The 18,991-nt window shown below is 35.7% G+C and overlaps 3 protein-coding genes across 10 annotated transcripts; 1 reads left to right on the top strand and 2 right to left on the bottom strand.

The window, feature by feature from the left end:
• Nucleotides 1-117: 117 nt before the first annotated feature.
• Nucleotides 118-14,513, bottom strand: LOC100115795 (60S ribosomal protein L32). Of its 4 annotated transcripts, XM_001601472.6 has the most exons (5): nucleotides 13,393-13,437; nucleotides 1,847-2,015; nucleotides 1,510-1,625; nucleotides 1,208-1,360; nucleotides 118-322 (listed from the first exon to the last, which is right to left on the bottom strand). In XM_001601472.6, the coding sequence occupies exons 3-5, from the start codon at nucleotides 1,600-1,602 to the stop codon at nucleotides 164-166; spliced, it is 405 nt and encodes a 134-aa protein (XP_001601522.1). In that variant the 5' UTR covers nucleotides 1,603-1,625; nucleotides 1,847-2,015; nucleotides 13,393-13,437; the 3' UTR covers nucleotides 118-163. The 4 variants fall into 4 exon arrangements, with proteins under 4 accessions (XP_001601522.1, XP_032452011.1, XP_032452010.1 ...); XM_032596120.1 differs by lacking the exon at nucleotides 1,847-2,015 and having other exon boundaries at nucleotides 13,393-14,513; XM_032596119.1 differs by lacking the exon at nucleotides 13,393-13,437 and having other exon boundaries at nucleotides 1,741-1,904.
• LOC100680375 (F-box/LRR-repeat protein 3) lies at nucleotides 3,332-15,031 on the top strand. Of its 4 annotated transcripts, none has more exons than XM_031933681.2 (5): nucleotides 3,332-3,707; nucleotides 10,773-10,994; nucleotides 11,085-11,304; nucleotides 13,383-13,628; nucleotides 13,818-14,930. In XM_031933681.2, exons 2-5 carry the CDS (start codon nucleotides 10,841-10,843, stop codon nucleotides 13,987-13,989), a joined length of 792 nt encoding a protein of 263 aa, XP_031789541.1. In that variant the 5' UTR covers nucleotides 3,332-3,707; nucleotides 10,773-10,840; the 3' UTR covers nucleotides 13,990-14,930. The 4 variants fall into 4 exon arrangements, 3 of the variants coding, with proteins under 3 accessions (XP_031789541.1, XP_008205714.1, XP_031789542.1); XR_004228394.2 differs by having other exon boundaries at nucleotides 3,354-3,707; nucleotides 13,383-13,684; nucleotides 13,818-15,031; XM_008207492.4 differs by having other exon boundaries at nucleotides 3,354-3,707; nucleotides 13,952-15,031.
• Nucleotides 14,041-18,562, bottom strand: LOC100117956 (transmembrane protein 185B). Of its 2 annotated transcripts, none has more exons than XM_001602010.6 (5): nucleotides 17,988-18,562; nucleotides 17,001-17,346; nucleotides 16,627-16,926; nucleotides 16,426-16,549; nucleotides 14,041-16,346 (listed from the first exon to the last, which is right to left on the bottom strand). In XM_001602010.6, exons 1-5 carry the CDS (start codon nucleotides 18,023-18,025, stop codon nucleotides 16,138-16,140), a joined length of 1,017 nt encoding a protein of 338 aa, XP_001602060.1. In that variant the 5' UTR covers nucleotides 18,026-18,562; the 3' UTR covers nucleotides 14,041-16,137. The 2 variants fall into 2 exon arrangements, with proteins under 2 accessions (XP_001602060.1, XP_008205717.1); XM_008207495.4 differs by lacking the exon at nucleotides 17,988-18,562 and adding an exon at nucleotides 17,494-17,760 and having other exon boundaries at nucleotides 14,522-16,346.
• Between the last annotated feature and the right edge of the window lie 429 nt (nucleotides 18,563-18,991).

Genomic DNA, 18,991 nt, shown 5'->3' with positions numbered 1-18,991 from the left:
AAAATAAAATATTTAAATTACTTATGTGTAAATAGTTCTGCTTGAATTAATAGATTTAACATTTTCATATTTACAATTAAACAATGGTAAATTGTGAGGGTGAAAGAAATGAACAGATTTTGTAGTTTTTTTCGTAAGTATATATATTTTAAAAAATTTCAGTTTATTCATTCTCCTCAGAACGAAGACGAGCGTTGGCATTCGTCACACGGATAGACAACTGCTGGGCACGTTCGACGATCGTCTTACGCTTCTTGCTGCTAACTCCATGGGCAATTTCTGCGCAGAATTTACGGTTCTGCATCATCAGAACTTCCAATTCCTATGGGCAAAGAAAAATAGTTTTATATTATTTTATTACATTTGTCAGTAAAATCTAATAACAAAATATTTATTGGATTTCCAAATTCTATGAATATTTAATTTTTTTTTATTATTGAGCATCAAGTTGATACTATCATTATTAATTTAGATACTTTCATGAAAATATTTTAGCAATTTTTCTTGGTTTATATTTTACCACTATTAATACATTATTGTTATATTACATATGTTGATTTTAGTCAACCCTGCAATTAAATTATCTAGAAAGTATTGTAAAATGCAAATTTTTAGACATTTTGATGTCACAGTTAATCAAAAAGCAGTGCGGCCTTAATCTAAAAGTAGTATGCAAGACGAGTACAAAAAATAATTTTCTACTTGTGTGATTGACTTGGGCCTTACATTGATGTAGAAATCAACTTTTCCACTAGATTGTGAAACTGCTATTTCATAACAAAATATAATACTTAAAATCATACAGTAGAAAAAACACAATAAAAAATTTAAGAGGAATACTAAAAACTTTGACTATATCTTTTGTTGTATATTACACATATATGCAATTTTTAAATACTCATTATAGGACAAAAGTAGTACATTGCAAATAACTGATCATATTAGTTAGCTTTTAAAAGTAATTGTTTATTTAGTTAATTCTCGAAGAAATAACTTGAAAGTTGGAAATTTAGTAAAAATTTTAGCAGATTAAAATTGTATAAAACAAGGATTTGTAAATATTTAAGGTTCAATTGAATGCTTAACAAATCTATGTGCATTTAAATAATTCAAAATGTGATTGTTACATACACTTTCTAGCAGTTATACCTCTTGAACTTGGTGAATTGTTATGAATGCGTTTAAGGAGTGGATATTTGTTATTTACCTTAACGTTGTGAACAAGGACTTTGCGGAAGCCAGTTGGAAGCATGTGACGGGTCTTCTGGTTGCTACCATAACCGATGTTGGGCATAAGGTATTGTCCCTTGAAACGCCTTCGTACTCTGTTGTCGATACCCTTGGGCTTCCTCCAGTTACGCTAAAACAAAATATTGATTTCTTAGTTACTGCCATAATTGTAACTTCAAGAATTTACTATTTTTGATCAAATCGTATATGCACAATGCCACCACTGTAGTAGCATGAAAGTGAGGTTATTATTGCTGTAAGTGTGCAGTTTTTTCTCACCTTGAGCTTGTCATATCGGTCACTTTGATGCCTGATGAACTTCTTCGTCCTCTTCTTGACGATTTTCGGCCTGTACACTGGTCGGATCGACATGTTGCTAACGGTTCGTTAAGCAACTGAAACAGAAAAACAAGGAAACTTAGATCCACTACACGTTGAACGCCGACATCTAACCTCCATTATCAAACACCATAATTAACGTTATTTTTAACATTATCAAAAAAAATATACAATGAACAATGCAGAAAAATGTCTTAGTTGTTCATTTTAACTCAAAATTTACTAATAAATTATGTGATTATTGAGAAAATCGCGGATTTTTTAATCGATCACGTACCCTCTCGAATGAAATGTATGAGGAAAAGACTGTTTTCTGTCGCGGACCCCCCTCTCTCAAAATGTGGCATAAAGGCGCGTTTGTAGGATATCAGTCGCGCGATGGTGGCAGCTGGTGTCATTGGTCCGTTTGAATTCGTTTGGTATGAAAGCTTGACTTTATTGTGTCACTTAAAAATGTAATATAATTAAACTAATAATTATTTTCGTTAAATTTATAAACAGATCCACACAATAAAATTGCATCAAATTACATGAAAAAATGAATTGTTACTTGAATTGTTATTGTGTGTGTATAGCTAGTTATTCGAAAAAGAAACTATTATAATAATCCAACACATTTTTGCATACATAAACTGCTGTTTCGGCGATTAACTAATGCCATCTCATGTTTTATTCTAAGACACTAATTTATACGATGCTTCACTTAGTTTCCTTCAGTCCGCGAAAATTAATTCATTAACATAAAAATTATACGTATTTACAATAAAGCGCATCAAGATATGTTAATAGATATGCAAATAGCAAAGGGTTATATCGTCGCTCTCTACGAAAACTAGCAGGTTTCAAATCCCTCTGGAAGAGTAGTACTTTTCATTTTTCGCCGCGAAAAGTAGCACAGGTCAAGCTTTTGCCGCGAAAACTAGCTCGTTTCACGTCTTTGCCGCGAAGACTAGATGCTTAAAAAATTGATGATACCTATGAACGCCAAAGTGGTACATCGTAACATTCACATGCAAAGAGTCAGCTAGTACAAAAATTATTAAATATAATCATAAGTTTTTCTCAATAAGAGAATTTGTTTAAGCCATGAAACGTGCTACTCTTCGAGGCGAAAAGTGAAAAGTGCTAGTCTTCGCGGCAAACAAAGAAACGTACTATAGTCTTCGACGCGAATTGTGGGATCTAATCTACTACTCTTCGTAGGGACCGACGATATGTTTTTACAACTACACATTGATCGCATATCATGGTACAATTATATTTTGCACGAATTGTGCAAGTACACTAAATTTTATTTCCAGCAACCATAGGCCTTATTATTGTGGATCCCATAAAATAATACATTTCAAGTATTCTGTAAGAACGAACAAACAAGTTTAAAAAAAGTCAGCATAAAGACTGAAAAAAAGTATACCGAAATTTCGAAAACGCAACGAAGTGAAGAAATAGAAACGTCAGGCCAAAAACAACAAATCCGCTTGATACTCTATACTGAAACCGTAGGTCATTTCTCCCATCGGTATAGGCGCGTAAAAATTACCATTTATCCTATATCGATCGAGATGTTTTGAAATTCATCTTAGCGCGCATCAGACATTATCTCCGCATAGATATCTCACAGCTACCAAAAAACAGGAGCAAGTGGGAAAAACACGTTATACTTATAAGCTTATAAGCGCGACAAGCGCATGCGTGCTGAGAGCTTTTTGCCGTCGTCGCTATGCTTTAGTCGCGTATATCTATATGCACCTCTCTACGTAGCGACGCCTCTGCGGTACATCATCAGTTCAGCAGCGAAACATTTTCGCGATCGACGCTGTGTGCGACCGACGCCGGTTTTTGCACTCGCCGACGACAGAAGTGCTTTTTTAGTATCAAACGAAACTGTTCGAACGTCACTATTTCGAATACTCGATTGCAAGCTCAGCGGTTTTGATGATTCTATAATAGTGTATTTTGCGGCTAGTAAAGAATTTTTCGGAAAAGATCCGTATTTTCGCGCGAAAAATAACGGGGAGTGAAAAAGTCCACAATTGACATACTCGATCGGATAGAGAAACAGCGAGGATCGGTGATTGTATTTTATAATACGGAGTCAGGAGAGGCATATATACACCCAACACCTATATCTCAACAACGTACGTACTATAACGACGTCTTTTTTGTCATGTTCAAATTGGCGATTTTCTATAGGAGTCATATACTTTTACCTTACTATATATTATTATATTGTTATAACATTGTGACTTATTAAATTAAAAATGAAAACATATTATTCAGCGAATATTTTAATAAGAATATGTAAAACTGGTGAGGTATTTCCCAATGCCCTATTATACAATTATACAAGTAGATATGTTTGGCAGGCTACAGTGGTCAGGTGCACCGCCTATATATTTATATACCTACACGATTTACCGCGTGTGAGTTTGAACGTCATCATCAGATTTCTAATGAATGGAATATACTATACCAGCATTGTTATTATATTGTACATACAAACTGTTTGGATGCGCATAATTTTTCATAAAATTGTTCACTTATATATTTTAAATGATGATATCACGTTCAAAACTAACTTTAATAGAAATACGATAGGTGTGAAGTCTCGAATAATCCATGTGCCATACAATAAATTTAATGTGATATATAGTGCCTCTGTGAACTTGAATATCGTTATATTTTACGCAGCTATGTGCACAAAACAAAGAAAAACCTACTACTATAATCCAGTCCGCGAAGAATCGCGTTGTTCGCACAAAACCAGACTAAAGCTGATTCCAATCACGACAAGTATAGCCAAACTAAAAATCCAGAACTCGCAAATACGCATATACATATCCCCAATTAATTACAGCGAAGTTAACTTCGTTATACAGCGCATCCGTTCGTATACGATTATATACGTAATGAAATCGCGCTCGCACGCGAGTAGCCTTTAATGGCATTGCGCGCAGAGTCGACAAGTTAGAGGGAGTGTATATATATATATATATATATATTATGAACTCGAGAGAGAACGGCTGCACGTTGTGTATTCTCTCGCGCAACACGAGCGCACGTCTTTGCGATCGCCTCCGGAGCTGCACGCGACCGACTGGCACGCGTTTACTCGCTGCCGCGTGCGCTTATCCAGCGGATTAGAACGATTGCTGCATCGCAGTGTGTAACTTATACCTATGTAGCTGCGTATAGGCAGCTATATAGAGGTGGACGTTTGGCCGGGGTTTACCTTGCTGTGCGCGGAGATGATTATGTGTGGGACTTGAATTTTTTTGAGGCTAGCGAATTGTTGTCAACTTTTCTGCGGCTTGTATATTTGGGTCAGGGTTGAGACAGGGGTCAGATATGCGAATTTTTTTCTTCTACTTTTGGCAACGACAATGCGATAGTATATATACATATATATTGTAGTGATTCACAGCTTTATTTTGTAAAAAAGTCATCTTTTGTTGTTGGGTTATTATCTTTGGCATTGAACTTTGTACTTGAACTTCAGCTGGAGGTATTTATAACGAACAATGTGAGTTGACGTGTACGTACACAACTGCGCTTGGCAATATGAATCAAAGATATATATATATATATATATATATATATATATATATATATATATATATATATATATATATATATATATATATATATATAATGGTCATTTTTAACATACAAACTGCGAGTCAGAGGGTACGAAATTTAATAATATCTTCTGAAATAAAGTTTAATGTTATATACGTACAATATGGAAAAACCTTTCGATAAAATCTAAAAAAATAATAAGAAAAGGTATTATAGTGTATATTTGAATAAATTGTTTTTAATACTACACGATTTTCATCAAAAGACCATGCTTATAATCAAAACTACGTGTTTTAAGCACAAGGACATACACAACCAAATTGATAATTTTCTCATTGAAAAAAGACGTCATACTAACGTTCTCTATGTAAGGGCTCATAGAGGGGCAGATAGCGACTCGGACCACTTCCTAGTAGTAGCCGAATTAAGAGCTAGATTAGTAGTGAATCAAAATAGTAAGCGAACAAACAAGGTAGAAAGCTTCGATATTGAAAAGCTACGAGATAGAACAGAGCGAATTAGGTACCAGATAGAAATTAATAACAGGTTTCAGGCACTTGAAGAAGCAAACACATCGCCGGAGGGGAATGACGAACCGAATAGCTTATGGGAGGACATCGAAAAAACGGTAAAAGAGGCCGCGAACAAAGTACTGGGTAAAAAGAAAAAGCCAAAGAGCAAACTATGGTTTGACGAAGAGTGCGAACTCTGGTTTGAAAGGCGCAAAAAGGCTAAATTAGATAGCTTACACAATAGAAGCGATAGGACCGTAGAAGAGTATTCTAATGTAAGGAAACAGGCGGGTGCGATCTACAGAAATAAGAAGCGGGAGTATCAAAAGAACCTTATTAGGAGAATAGGAACAAACAGTAAGTAAAATAACCTCCGCGAAATGTACAGAGAGATTAACGCCATCAGAAAGGGTTTTATGAGTAGAGCGCAATTGATGAAGAACGAAAACGGGGACCTCGTAACAAATGACAACGAATTACTGTTGCTGTAGAAAAACTATTTCGATAAATTATTAAACGTGCACGAAAATAGCGAAGAATTAGGGGACGAAATTCACACTGCCGAACTCCACGTGGAGGAACCGAGCTACCAAGAAGTAGAAGTCGCGATTAAAAAACTAAAAAACAACAAAGCAGCGGGAAATGACTCTATACCAGCTGAGTTACTCAAGTATGGGGGCGTCGAGCTTACTTTTAAAATCTATAAACTAATATTTGCCATCTGGAAAAATGAAACAATACCCGAAAATTGGGAGGAATCCATCATTATACCGATTTTTTAAAAGGGGGGATAAGACAGACTGCAACAACTATAGGAGTATCTCACTTTTAGCAACGTGCTACAAAGTTCTGTCAAACGTAATACAAGCTAGACTCACTCCATTCGCGGAAGATATAGTAGGAGATTATCAGTGCGGATCAAATGTTTACCATAAGACAGTTGTTAGAGAAAAAGTGGGAATTTTGCGAAACCATACACCAACTATTTATAGATTTTAAAAAAGCGTACGATTCTATTAAGCGAAGCAAAATATATCAAATTCTAGTACTTCTCGGTGTACCAAAAAAACTCGTGAGATTGATTCAAATATGTCTGAACGGAAGCACGGGAAAGGTCCGAGTAGCCGGTAATGTATCAGAACCCTTCATGATACGCGATGGTTTAAAACAAGGGGATGGGCTCTCTACGGTGCTGGTCAACTTAACGTTAGAGTATGTCGTTAGAAAAATGCAGGTTAGCCAACTGGGCGCAACGCTTAATGGAACAACGCAGATACTAGGCTACGCAGATGATTTGGATATACTGGGGGATTGTAGGGAAACGGTAGCAAGAGACGCGGAAATCCTCATAAAAGCGGAAGAGTATACAGGGTTAGAAGTGAGTGAATCCAAAACAAAGTACATGATTGTGGATAAACTAGGCATCTGCAGAGGGGAGGGAGATCTCAGAGTTGGTAATTTCACTTTTGAAAAGGTTAACGAATTCAGGTATCTGGGTACGACCATAAATGATAGAAACGAGATTAATGTCGAAATAAATAAGAGACTCCATTCGGGTAATGCTTGCTTCTATGCCGTGAGTAATTTACTTAAGTCGAGGCTGTTGTCTAAAAACGTTAAAATAAGAATATACAGGACAATAATACTGCCGGTGGTTCTGTACGGGTGCGAAACGTGGGCTCTCACTAAGCAGGCGGACAACCGTTTTAGGGTATTTGAAAATGATATTTTGGTTTATGCACTTAGGAATCGGAGTGGTGAACTTGAGGTGAACAAATAATATAACTCTCGGTGAACGTTGATAATTCGATTTTTATGTACTTTGTAAATTACACGTGAGAGAGGTCGAGATACGTGTTATCACGTCGGCGTCTGCCGGAAAAGGGAGGAGTAGAATTTTGGCGTCTCTATTTATACTATCTGATCACTACGTATTACATATTCTGCACTCGTACCTACTACTACTCTATCTAAGTACACAACTGCAATATCGCGCGCGATTCAAATCAGTAATTGTGAGAATTGAACGTATATACAAAAACTAACATCAGAAAATAAAGTCTTGCGAAAAATATACGGGCCGAAGAAAGGTGAGGAAACCGGGTAATGGAGGAGACTACACAATGATGAGTTACACAATCTGTACGTATCACCAAATATTAACAGAATAATAAAATCACGCAGATTGGGATGGACAGGGCACGTAGCGAGAATGGGAGACGACCGTACGGCAGCGCGTGTCATGAAGAGCAGGCCGATGGTAACGCGACCTCTAGGTAGATCTAGACGCAGATGGGAGGACAACGTAAAAGCGGATCTAGTAGAAATAGGACGGGTGGGTGTCGATCGGAGGGGTGCATCTTGGGTGAGGTTGACACAAGACAGGGCAGCGTGGAAGGCTTGCGTAGATGAGGCGATGAACTTTCGAGTTCCAAATGCCATTAAAAAAAAAATAGTTCTAATATGATTTGAGAACCTCGACATATAAGATTCACCTTTTCTCGCGTGATTTATAATAATATAATCAGTTACAGATGATCCAATGATATAATTGAATCTGTCGAGTAATGCTTATCAAAATATTATATTATTCGTCTTTATTCAAGAAAATTTAGTTAAATACTGTCGAAGCATCTAACGGTCTTCGATATTTTTAAATAGCATACGCGCAAATTAGAAGTACATTACAATTAAGTAGTTTGATGTATGTCCATTCACTGCCTATTACCCAGCATGTAGCAACAATCTGCATTGCGATAGTAAACAAATGTGTGCGCGTGCACGTGATCGTATGCACACGTTTATAAATCGACCTTAATTCAGTCAGGTACTCTGCGTTTAAGGGATTTGCTGATGTTTGTTGTTATATTGATGCGACTATCTGTTTCTAATAATCTAATTTAATGACTTCACACATAATTCAAATTGTAATGAAAGTGGAGTCAAATTCTCTATAGTTTTATATTATTTTTCAAAAGAAATATAATATTGCATGTTGAATATCGGTAAAATACATAATGCTTAAAACGAGTAAAATTTCGTTAATTAATCCTTTTCGTATTCACGCCCTAGTCTATTTTTAATAAAGAATTCACTGCCCATCATTATTGAGTTGCATTACGTCTCATTTGACAATCCAATTAGCAAGTATTATAGATCACTTAATTAACAGTAGAGTTTCATATAACCATAGCGGATTAAATCTAATTTAAGAATTCTTAAATTAAATTCCAGAGAATACTGCGCATTCTCGGATATACGTAATTTCGAAAATTAATGTCTCGATACGTGCAGCATCGATGAATGAGAATAATCTTCCTTTGTTTCAAAAATAACATACAATAATAACATCCCACAAAAAGCCGAATACACCAGATAATATCGTCGCTCCCTATGAAGACTAGCACAGTTCAAATTTTCAAACGAAAACTAGCACAACTCACGATTTGCCGCAAAGACTAGCACAACTCCCGACTTTATATTACTTAAAATGTGAGTTTTTTACGTTTTTGTTGTTTTATTGGGTTGGTTAAGTTCATGAAAACCTTGGACAAAGACAGTCAAACCACAAAGTTTTAAAAGGTTTCGGACATTTCTAAAAAAAGTGACAGTTTAAAAAAATGTTTATAAAAAATTATTGTATTTGGGAAAACAATTTTAAATTCGGTAAAAAGTTGTAAATTGTGAATATTTAAAAATGTTCATTATAGCTACAGTTTCGCAAAAATCAGGAAATTTTTATAGAAATTCGTTGTTTAAAGTTTGAGTTGTGATAGTTTTCGCGGCAAATGCGCGAGTTGTGCTAGTTTAGCGTGCGTCAAATGAGTTGTGCTACTTATGCGACGGGAAATTTAACAGCGCTACTCTTCGTAGGGAGCGACGATATATCTTTACTTGTCAAACGTCAAATTACGATTCTAAAATTTGTACAATAACATCATACAAACGAACAGTTTCACAATATATCCCGCGTGATATTACGTACCGCTGCGGCCCTTTCACGTGTTTGGATTTATAAGAGGCGTGACCACCACCTCTTACTACTGTATCGCAAGGCTCTTTCCATCCCTTTTACTTTTTGCGTCCCAAATACCGCGCTCGGATATTACAGTAGTATAGTCATGGTACGTAGTCGTGCGAGTTTTCGCGATCACGTGAGCCACTCGCTTCTCTTGTGCGTTATCGGGCGCTCATGATCGGCGCTTGTAAGCACGAGAACTATACAAGTTCTGTGGTTTGTGCAGACGTCGATGCTGTCACTTTTATATTTTGCTGCTTTGGAGTCAGAGTAAAAATGTATGAGATGCATGATTTCGAACTAATAACGCAGTAAAATAGGACAAAATGTTGGATACATTATAATGTACGCTAACAAGCAATTCACCTTTAATTTATTCGCGTTCACTTTGCACAACAAATTTTTTCCGGTCTTGCCAAAGAAACTTTTTTTTACGCGTCACACGCATTATACTTGCTGATCGAGTAAACTATATAATATCGTCGTCGCTGTCGTTGTTTAGAATAATCTTCTATGCATAAAGTCATTGTATATAGTTAAAAGAAAAATGAAAGTCCAGCACACGGCGATACCTATATAATTAATTCATTCCCGCACGAGATACTCAGCTAGAGCTGACGAAATCCCGTTTCGCAGCAAGAGCAGCGGAACGTACTTGACCCATAGATACACGCCTCTCTGACTTTGCTCTCCATGGGTAAACTATTCCAGGGAGTGCATATATGCACACAGCTCACGTGCCACGTGCGGGCCCCACGAGACCACCGCAGAGAAAAAAATCATTCAATCCTTGCGCTGCGCGTATCCTTTCTCTCTACCTGCGGAATGGCGAACGCTAAGCGTTAACCATAACGATAGCTGCGCTTAGTCGGACCCTGGGCGCGAAGAGGCGCGTCGACGTTCTCGCGCTCGAGCCTGCATGTAGCCACCGAGACTACGTTTTTTTCACGATAGTCGTCGGTGAATTTATCAAAGTGTCTTCGTTGTTATTTTTTATAAAGTTTTATTCTTACGATATCGCAATGATTGAAAAAGAAACAAGAAATTGCCGTTCGAATTTAAAAAACTGACCAGAGCTGTGAAACCATTTGCAGATGGTCGCGCTAATAAGGACTAGTCGAAATTGTTTTACGTGAACAGCGACCGCTTTTCAACAGCCCTGATGATGACGGAAGAAGAGGTCTCGTCGAACATGAACGAGCTCACCTCTCTGTATCTCGACGAGCCTTTTCTGGTCGTATCGGCGTCCGACGAGTCGACGACGCTGCAACTGGACAACGTCGCCAATAAAAACAGACAGCGATTATCGACAAAAGGTATTGTATAATTCGAAAGTAGCTTTTACAAATATTTTCCTAAGGCTCAATTATCACACGGAGCTTTTTCTTTTTACTTTTTCGACAAAGGCATTCTGACGCTAATGAACCACTACGACAGTATACGCGAGCTGTCGCTCTCGTACTCACTGCTCAGCAACGAGCTGCTGAGGGCACTTAGCAGCAACGAAGCGCTGCACTTGGAAACGCTGAGAGTCGAGGCTCATCCGGAGTTGAAGCCCCCGGAAGACGTCAGCCAAGAGACTTGGTTCGTTTTTGCCAACCACTCGCCCAACCTGAACTTTGTTCTGTGAGTGTAACGTATATAAGTTATGTGCATATAGTTTCTTTGTATTTTACAATACTAGGAATGAAGGCGCGCTTCGCGCGCTCTTGATTCTATCTCTGTCATAATAACACTGGTAGAAAATCTACCATAAGTGTTGGGCGGCACACTAACGTCTGCTAATATTTTATAAGCATGTAACATGTTACTAAATCCCTCAAAACTATTTTTTAATAAATCTATTAATAATGCTCAATATCGTCATCATTGGTTTGAATAGTGAATTTGAAGAAAAGTTCAATATAACAGTCAGTGGGTTTGTCTATCATTACAATGCCATTTATTTGCATTACAAAAAAGCTATACAACTGAAATTTTACACAGATACTTACTATGCTACCTAGAAAACATGTAACCTACATGATTATAATTTAACTGTTTTCATTCATATTTTCACATCGAGGTCCATATGAATTTTTTAATTTAGCGTATCAAATTTTGCTTGTAGACAGTTACACAGAAACTACCATCTCTAGCACATTGTATTTCTGGTTTCCAGTGTATTTTTACATGAAGAAAGTGATAAGTTTTAGTTTTAGCTTTTTTGTCAAGACCTTAATTAGAATTTTGACTTTTAACAGTTGTGAGGGATTTTGAGACCGATACCTGTTTCTCCATTTTTGCATTTTTTCTCATTCGAAAACTAACAGTTTCTTTTGCGATTGTGGAAAGATATTTAAAGTTGAATCAACGTTACCTAAAATACTTTTGTGTTCGACTACAACATCCATGATAATTATTTAGTCGTATAGCATGAGTTTGCATTCACATCAGTGTCGGAGTCGAAATCAGAAGTTTTTCAGTTAAGGTCGATTCAACTTTAAATATCTTTTCACAATCACAAAAGAAATCTATATGCAAAATATGAGCTCTCTAGACCTGTTAGTTTTTGAATAAAAATAAATGCAAAAATGGAAAAACAGGTATCGGTCTCTCACAACTATTAAAAGTCAAAATTCTAATTACCTAATACCTTGACAAAAAAGCCAAAACATTTATCACTTTCTCCGTGTAAAACTATGCTAGAAACCAGAAATACAATGTGCTAGAGATAGTAGTTTCTGCGTAACTGGCTATAAGTAAAATTTGACCTGCACAATCAAAAAATTTGCATGAGTCTGGATGTGAAAATATGAACGAAAACAGTTAAATCAGAATCATCTAGGTTACATATTTCTAGGTAACATGTCTAGTAGCCTTTTTACAATTCAAAGAGCATTGTATAATGATAGACTTAAACTTACTGACTCGGATACTGAACTTTTCTTTAAATTCACCTCTCAAACCACACCGAGGGCGACTTTGGGCACAGAGACACAGTATATCTTCAAACTCATTATTCTTTTTATTGAACTTCTCACTGACATTTCAAAAAACAAAATAATATTCACACATTTTATTACTACTTCAAATGGCCACTTTTCAATACACATGTTGTAATACTACACACTCTTGGTAATGATTAATTTTTACTAAAATTTCTTGCTAGTTATATTACATATATTTTATCTGTTATCAAGGTTTCCACATTTCATTTTAAACACCTCAAACATTTCTACCAGGGTAATGAGTTATGACTGTTTTGAGGGTTATGAATTTAAAGCGCGGTTCTGATCTCGTTGCCTAGGCAACCAACCAGCAACCAATCAGAATCACGTATTAATCACGTATTAAATGCTTCACAACAAAGGCCATCATTTTTTTAAAAGAGGAGCACATTCATTCAATTCAATCATTTATTATTACGCCTGAAATGTAACATGAATTACTGCGTCACATTTGCTCTGTGTGTGATGTATATAATTACTGTGATTACGCACAATGTTGGTTAAAAATTGTTGCAAATTAGAAGTACTATAATTAATATTTAGAATCCGTATCAGTACGATATATTTAATTTTTCAACTTCGTTAAAAATTGACTTCAAGTTTTTAAATTTGCAATAATTCTTATCCACAATGACGCAAAACGTTTCCGTTCAAAAAATTTAAAGAGGTAAAAAAGAAGAATAACAAAATTCTATCGACATAATAATTGCCCAGACTGACGTACCTGAACGATGCGAGGGACTACGACGCGCTGCTAGCTACGCACGTGCCGCTGACGCACCTTTACTTCGGCGACAGCGCGCCTTCCTCGGCGATAGCGCGAGTCGCCGAGAGATGTCCCCGTCTGACGGAACTTGTCGTCGGTGCCTACGGACCGGACACCATCGACGAGATCCTTATCGCCGCAGCTCGGGGTTGCCCCCGATTAAGCGCCGTTGGACTCGGCGACTGCGAACTCACGTAATTATACCTTCTATGAGCGGCTCGTTTATGTATTCGTATTATATCTAGAAACTGTAAGAGTAATATTGTTAGAAATGTGAATAATTATTCTTTAGATTTTCATTAAGATTTTAATATTATTAAATATACGTAAAAAATTGGTAAACAAAAGTGAATTATTTTTTTTTCTTTTTTTTAAATCTTCAGCTGTTCTGGACTCATTAAATTCGTAAGTCTTTGCTGTGAAAGATTACGAATGCTTTACGTCTTGGACACATCTCTACTCGAAGATGCAGAACATGACGTAATGGAAGTTTCAGCGAAAGTTTCCTCGCTTCTAGGAAAATCATGGCATCCTCATTACGTCCCATACTGGTAACTCAAGAAATCGCCGTAACGCAGAAATTATCACGTTTTTTATACCGCCAAATTGGAAGAATCGTCTCAACTTTAATTTAAAGATACACGAGCAGGTATACTGGAGACAAAGATGACCTATTCCACTGTATGTAAGGCAGACGCATACAACTTAAGTATTATTTTTATAAAAATAAATCAAACGATGAACGTTGAGTAATGACGAAATCGAGAAAAAAATTATATGTTATAGCTATAATCTTAGTTTTTGTATCTAAATGTTATCTGATCACATACATAATAATTGATAAAAATTATGTGATACAATGTAAGCCACATGTTTTAATTATGTATATATAATCAATAAAAACATAAGAAAAAAAGAGTGTAAAAATAAGCGTTAAGGCGATGTTGCAAGTCAAAATAAAATGTGAAATTGTTTTGTACACGCTTGGATTGAAATTACCTGGATTAAAATAATCCCAATCAATTGTTCATTCAATCTGTTAAAATGTACACATAGTTATTTGTTTCGTTAGTAAAAAAATCTTTCATTTGATACCAAAAAATAGAAATTTTATTAGATCATATCTTCGTTTTTCAAACGCATATCATATAATTTTTATATAAAATAAAATGATGTCGCTAATTAATTATCATCGTTAATCAATTATCGTACTCTATAATAGATATGTATAATAATGTACAATAATCATCGAGATAATCATAATATTATACAATACGAGGTATGTACAGCACTATCTATTCAATATACAACTTCATAAACAATTGGACTTTCCAATAACTCTACAATTTTTAGTAACATTAACAATCAAGCTCATCTAATCTATTAATTTCTCTTCTAAAATTCTGTTTATCCTTGTTTTTGTCTCTTTTTACTTATTTTTTTCTGAACCAATGCAATAGTATATGTAATACTAAACAATTGATGCAAAGCGCTCAGTCTTGTGATCCGATGGCTATTTACTTTTCACATTCCTGAATTCTTCTAAGGCCAATACACAACATCATTCGTTTTACGCCACTTCTGAGCCATATAAACGCTTCGTGAAGAAAAAATGGAGATTAATTTAATTTTCATGGCACAGTCGCAAAGAGTGACCAGCACATATGTCATGGTCAAAAGTATGCAATGAATTACTTGACATTCAAGCATTTTATAGATTAAGCCACAGTATGTATAATATAAGGTATAATAAAAAATCTTAATTTGAAAGTATAGATTAAGTCTTTTCACAATAGTTGGAAGCTGCTAATTAGGCTTTATTAATTTTTCGGAGCACTATTTAGCGCCAATTTGATTTTTCTAATCTTTAGGCTTCTCTAAAGGCTTATATTAGTAATTACATTTTGCAAAGCAGATATTCAAACATTTGCTTAAGCTATAATGGATAGCGGTTTTGTTTTTATAATATGCATGTTTTGAATTTAGGCGCTTATAATATCTGCTTTCAAAATTAGAGTATAGACAAACTTATAGATGAAAAAGTATCAGTATTTACTTTCTTGCATATTTACTCAAATCTAAATTTGTTATTTTACTTTACGCTATAATTCACGGAAACGTTGAGAATCTTAAAAAGTACAATCTTTTCCATCATTCTTAATGTAATTTTTCATAACAAACAGTGATAGTTAAAATCTATTGCAATAGCAATACAACGAATCGAAGCCAATATTTGAATAAATTGTTCGTTTATCTGTATTGTCAGGAACTCAATATAATTACTTAAGAATAATATATCAAATCACATAAGTCTAATACAATTTCATTTTTATCATTTAAATAATTTTTGTTCGCTTAAAAATTATTTAAATCATCTAAGTAGATTTGAAATCAGGGTTTTCATTTTTTTCTAAATCATTGAATTAGAAAAAGGAAGTATTGTAGTTACCCTTGATTGTACATTTGTATATTTTACCCTATATCAACTCTGCATATTTTACCAGCTTGTGCATATAATGCATAGTACTATGCTTGTCATACCCACAATGAAAAATTGTCCAAACCTATTTCTCGTCAAACACGTTTATCGAATCTGCAACAGCCAAGCAGCTTGTATTTGAATTGAGCTTCAACTTTTCTCCCACCATAAATTATTCATGATAATCCGATTTCAATATACAATAAGTATTTAAGCCTAAATGATCAATCAGGCATGTCTATAGAAATTATAGGCTCAACAGGTTTCATTAAGTCTATTTTCTTAATATTCTTTTCGTTCTTCTCAAAAACTATCGGTTCTGCTGGTTGATCCTGTGCACTTCTTGGCTGATAAGAAATATTACCATATTCTTGTAGCAAAGGGCATAAGCCCAATAGAAAATGACAGAAATCTTTTCTGATTCCAAACCACCCTGTATAGAACAAATAATGATGTAAAAATGCTTTGAAAATAAATGTATTCTATTCAATAAGTGTTTATGGGACACTCACATCTATTTCCACCTTTAGCTCCAAACGACATGAAAATTAGTGTCAAGTGAGATAACAGTAATGGCATTGCTACTGTTGTATAATTTAATGAAATATCTTCATCTAATTTATTAGCTAAAAGTACCTAAACAAAAATGACAAGACAATAGAATTATTTGAATAATGGTTGAGTAATCAATATCATTTATGCTTTAAACTCACCTGAAACACTAATATCGGTACAACCAAAAATGTATATGCTAATGCTGAGTTCAGAGAAGTTCTCCTTTGTCTAGCATTAATTTGTGGTGTTCTCAGTAAGACAGCAGCAAATACTATAGCATAGAGAACTGCAACAAGAGACAAACACAACAATGCCCATAGTGGTACAAACACAACTTCCCAACTCCACGTGACAAAACCATCTAATCTGAGTGCAAGGAAGATAAACTGTAAAACGTTGACTGCACAAAACAGTTCAAGCTCAAAAGACCGATCGTGTTTCACAGCCCAAATACACACCTAGAAACAAAATTTAATAAATATCTAAGATGCTTTCATTCCTTGAACAAAAACCAGGTATAAGAGATACTCACAGCTATCGATACAATGGAGATAAAAATTAAAGGTATAAACACAAGGATCCATAGATGTCTTTGAGATTCCAATTTATCGCAGACTAATAACTCAAACATGAGCAAAATTAAATGCAATGCCAAAGTAATAAGCATTGCTTTATAATGCACGTATGCATCTCCTTCAAGCCGAGAGTGAGGATGTCGCCACCAAACGTAACTGCCGACTGTGGCACCCAAAATCACCATACCCTTCCAAAACCATATAGGGCTGAATACTGCCCAATAGTTCCATTCAATAAATCCATCAAGACGCAATGCGAACAGCGCAGTAAAGATCATCAAACATGTGTGCACCAGGAACTTGCTAAACAATAAAATACATAAATACATTAATTGTTTCATTGCCATTAGAAATGTTGATGTTGAATCTGTTTTGATATGGTTATCCATGAAAAATATCCGAGTTAAATTCAAGTTATATTTAGAGAACGCTTAAAATTTTTTTTCAGACCTAAGGCAATGTTTAAACTCTAAAAATAGAGATTTATATAATTGCAATGCTGTTTATAAATTCGCTGAGAATCGGCTATTCTTTTGAATACAAGTAAACAGCGTTCCGCGAATAAAATACAAGTTAAGAAAAATACATTATTGTGATAGTAAAAGAAAAAACTGAAATCTAGAATCATAAAATTCGAGTAAAATAAAGGTTAGAAATTTCTCGATGTCGAATAAATAAAAAAAGACGGAGCCAGCAGAGCGCACGATACAAATCTCTGCAGTGCAGCGTCGCAAATCGTTCGCCATCGATAAAGAAAAACGTAAACACGGAAAACAAAGAGTCAGCTGAGATCGCATCCTCGAAAACGCACATCAGCAATAACAAATGAGAGTTAAAAGACAATCGCGTGCATAAAAGATGTCGAAAACATCAAAACGCGAAGAGGGACCTGCTGCAAGAGTCGAGGAGAATATTCATTCGAGCGCAATGATTTATTAACTCACCTCGGATTGAAATCCTGGAAGACCGTTTGCAAATTCATGATCGCAGCTGGCGTGTACACACTGCCAGGTAATAATATACCTACGAATAGGTAGTAGGTACACTCTCTCAGCAAAGGGGGTCAGCTGTTTCTAGGCCGGGTAGGTTAGTACTTATATTATTTCTCAAGTTATATGGCCAAGGGTTTCCCCCACTATATTATGCGGTCGTTGACGGATACAACAGGAGTTTAGTCTTGAATTTTCTTTCTCGGTGACTCGGTGTAGTGAGCGACGGAACCCCGTAGCGTGCACTCATCCACGACGGTATGTTTGCAGCGCGACTGGAGATCCTCAACATGTCGCTTGGCTCTCCAGTCTCTTCTGCTCTGCTCTCTCGAGGACTCGAGCTTTGACTGAATCTTATGTCCACACCTCGCCGCCGTTGCGAGACATTTCGTCTGTATGAGTGTTATATATATATATATATATATATAATACGCGATTTGCTTTCTCGACAGGTTTTGTGCCGCGAATGTGCTGCAGCTGTGCTTCGCCGCGACCTGCCCGCGCGAGTGGTTGCGGTGTTGCGCGTATATTTTATACTGTGTATATAGTGCTAGTATAGAATACATTGGCTTTATTGGTAAAAATGTACAATAGTACGATTCTAGACCGCGTGGTGCGCTTGAGAAGCTGCGAATGATAGCGCATGCGTCAAGCTCTACGCTGCCTGCATCCGATTTAAAAAGGAACACAAAGCAATTTTCTTCACTATTAAATTCGTGATTATAATATTACCTAGCAGAAATTAGAGTAATCCTGTAGATTTTGCTGTTTCCTATACGGAGATTATCACATTTCAGAAAAGACATGATACTTACTTACAATATTATTTTAAGTATACGTAAATTCAACGAGAATACATTTTTCAGCCTAGGCAAGAATCAAATTTAAACTAAAGATTTTTACTGAAATGTACATTAATTTTTGGATAGGAAGATTTTTGCAGAATCGATGTATTATGA

This window comes from Nasonia vitripennis, chromosome 1 (genome assembly GCF_009193385.2).
Source record: "Nasonia vitripennis strain AsymCx chromosome 1, Nvit_psr_1.1, whole genome shotgun sequence".
NCBI lineage: Eukaryota > Metazoa > Arthropoda > Insecta > Hymenoptera > Pteromalidae > Nasonia > Nasonia vitripennis.
The sequence above is the reverse complement of the archived record's forward strand: the minus strand, read 5'-3'. Positions and strand labels throughout refer to the sequence as shown.

Bases quoted from the DNA above. Each gene is read 5' to 3' on its own strand.
- LOC100115795 (XM_032596120.1), bottom strand. From the start codon at position 1,602: ATGTCGATCCGACCAGTGTACAGGCCGAAAATCGTCAAGAAGAGGACG. The intron at 1,361-1,509 runs GTGAGAAAAAAC...ATTTTGTTTTAG, and splicing joins ACCGATATGACAAGCTCAAG to CGTAACTGGAGGAAGCCCAA. The intron at 323-1,207 runs GTAAATAACAAA...CTTTGCCCATAG, and splicing joins TCCTTGTTCACAACGTTAAG to GAATTGGAAGTTCTGATGAT.
- LOC100680375 (XM_031933681.2), top strand. From the start codon at position 10,841: ATGATGACGGAAGAAGAGGTCTCGTCGAACATGAACGAGCTCACCTCT. The intron at 11,305-13,382 runs GTGAGTGTAACG...ATAATTGCCCAG, and splicing joins CCCAACCTGAACTTTGTTCT to ACTGACGTACCTGAACGATG. The intron at 13,629-13,817 runs GTAATTATACCT...TTAAATCTTCAG, and splicing joins CTCGGCGACTGCGAACTCAC to CTGTTCTGGACTCATTAAAT.
- LOC100117956 (XM_001602010.6), bottom strand. From the start codon at position 18,025: ATGAATTTGCAAACGGTCTTCCAGGATTTCAATCCGAG. The intron at 16,927-17,000 runs GTGAGTATCTCT...TTTTGTTTCTAG, and splicing joins TCTCCATTGTATCGATAGCT to GTGTGTATTTGGGCTGTGAA. The intron at 16,550-16,626 runs GTGAGTTTAAAG...ATTTTTGTTTAG, and splicing joins TACCGATATTAGTGTTTCAG to GTACTTTTAGCTAATAAATT.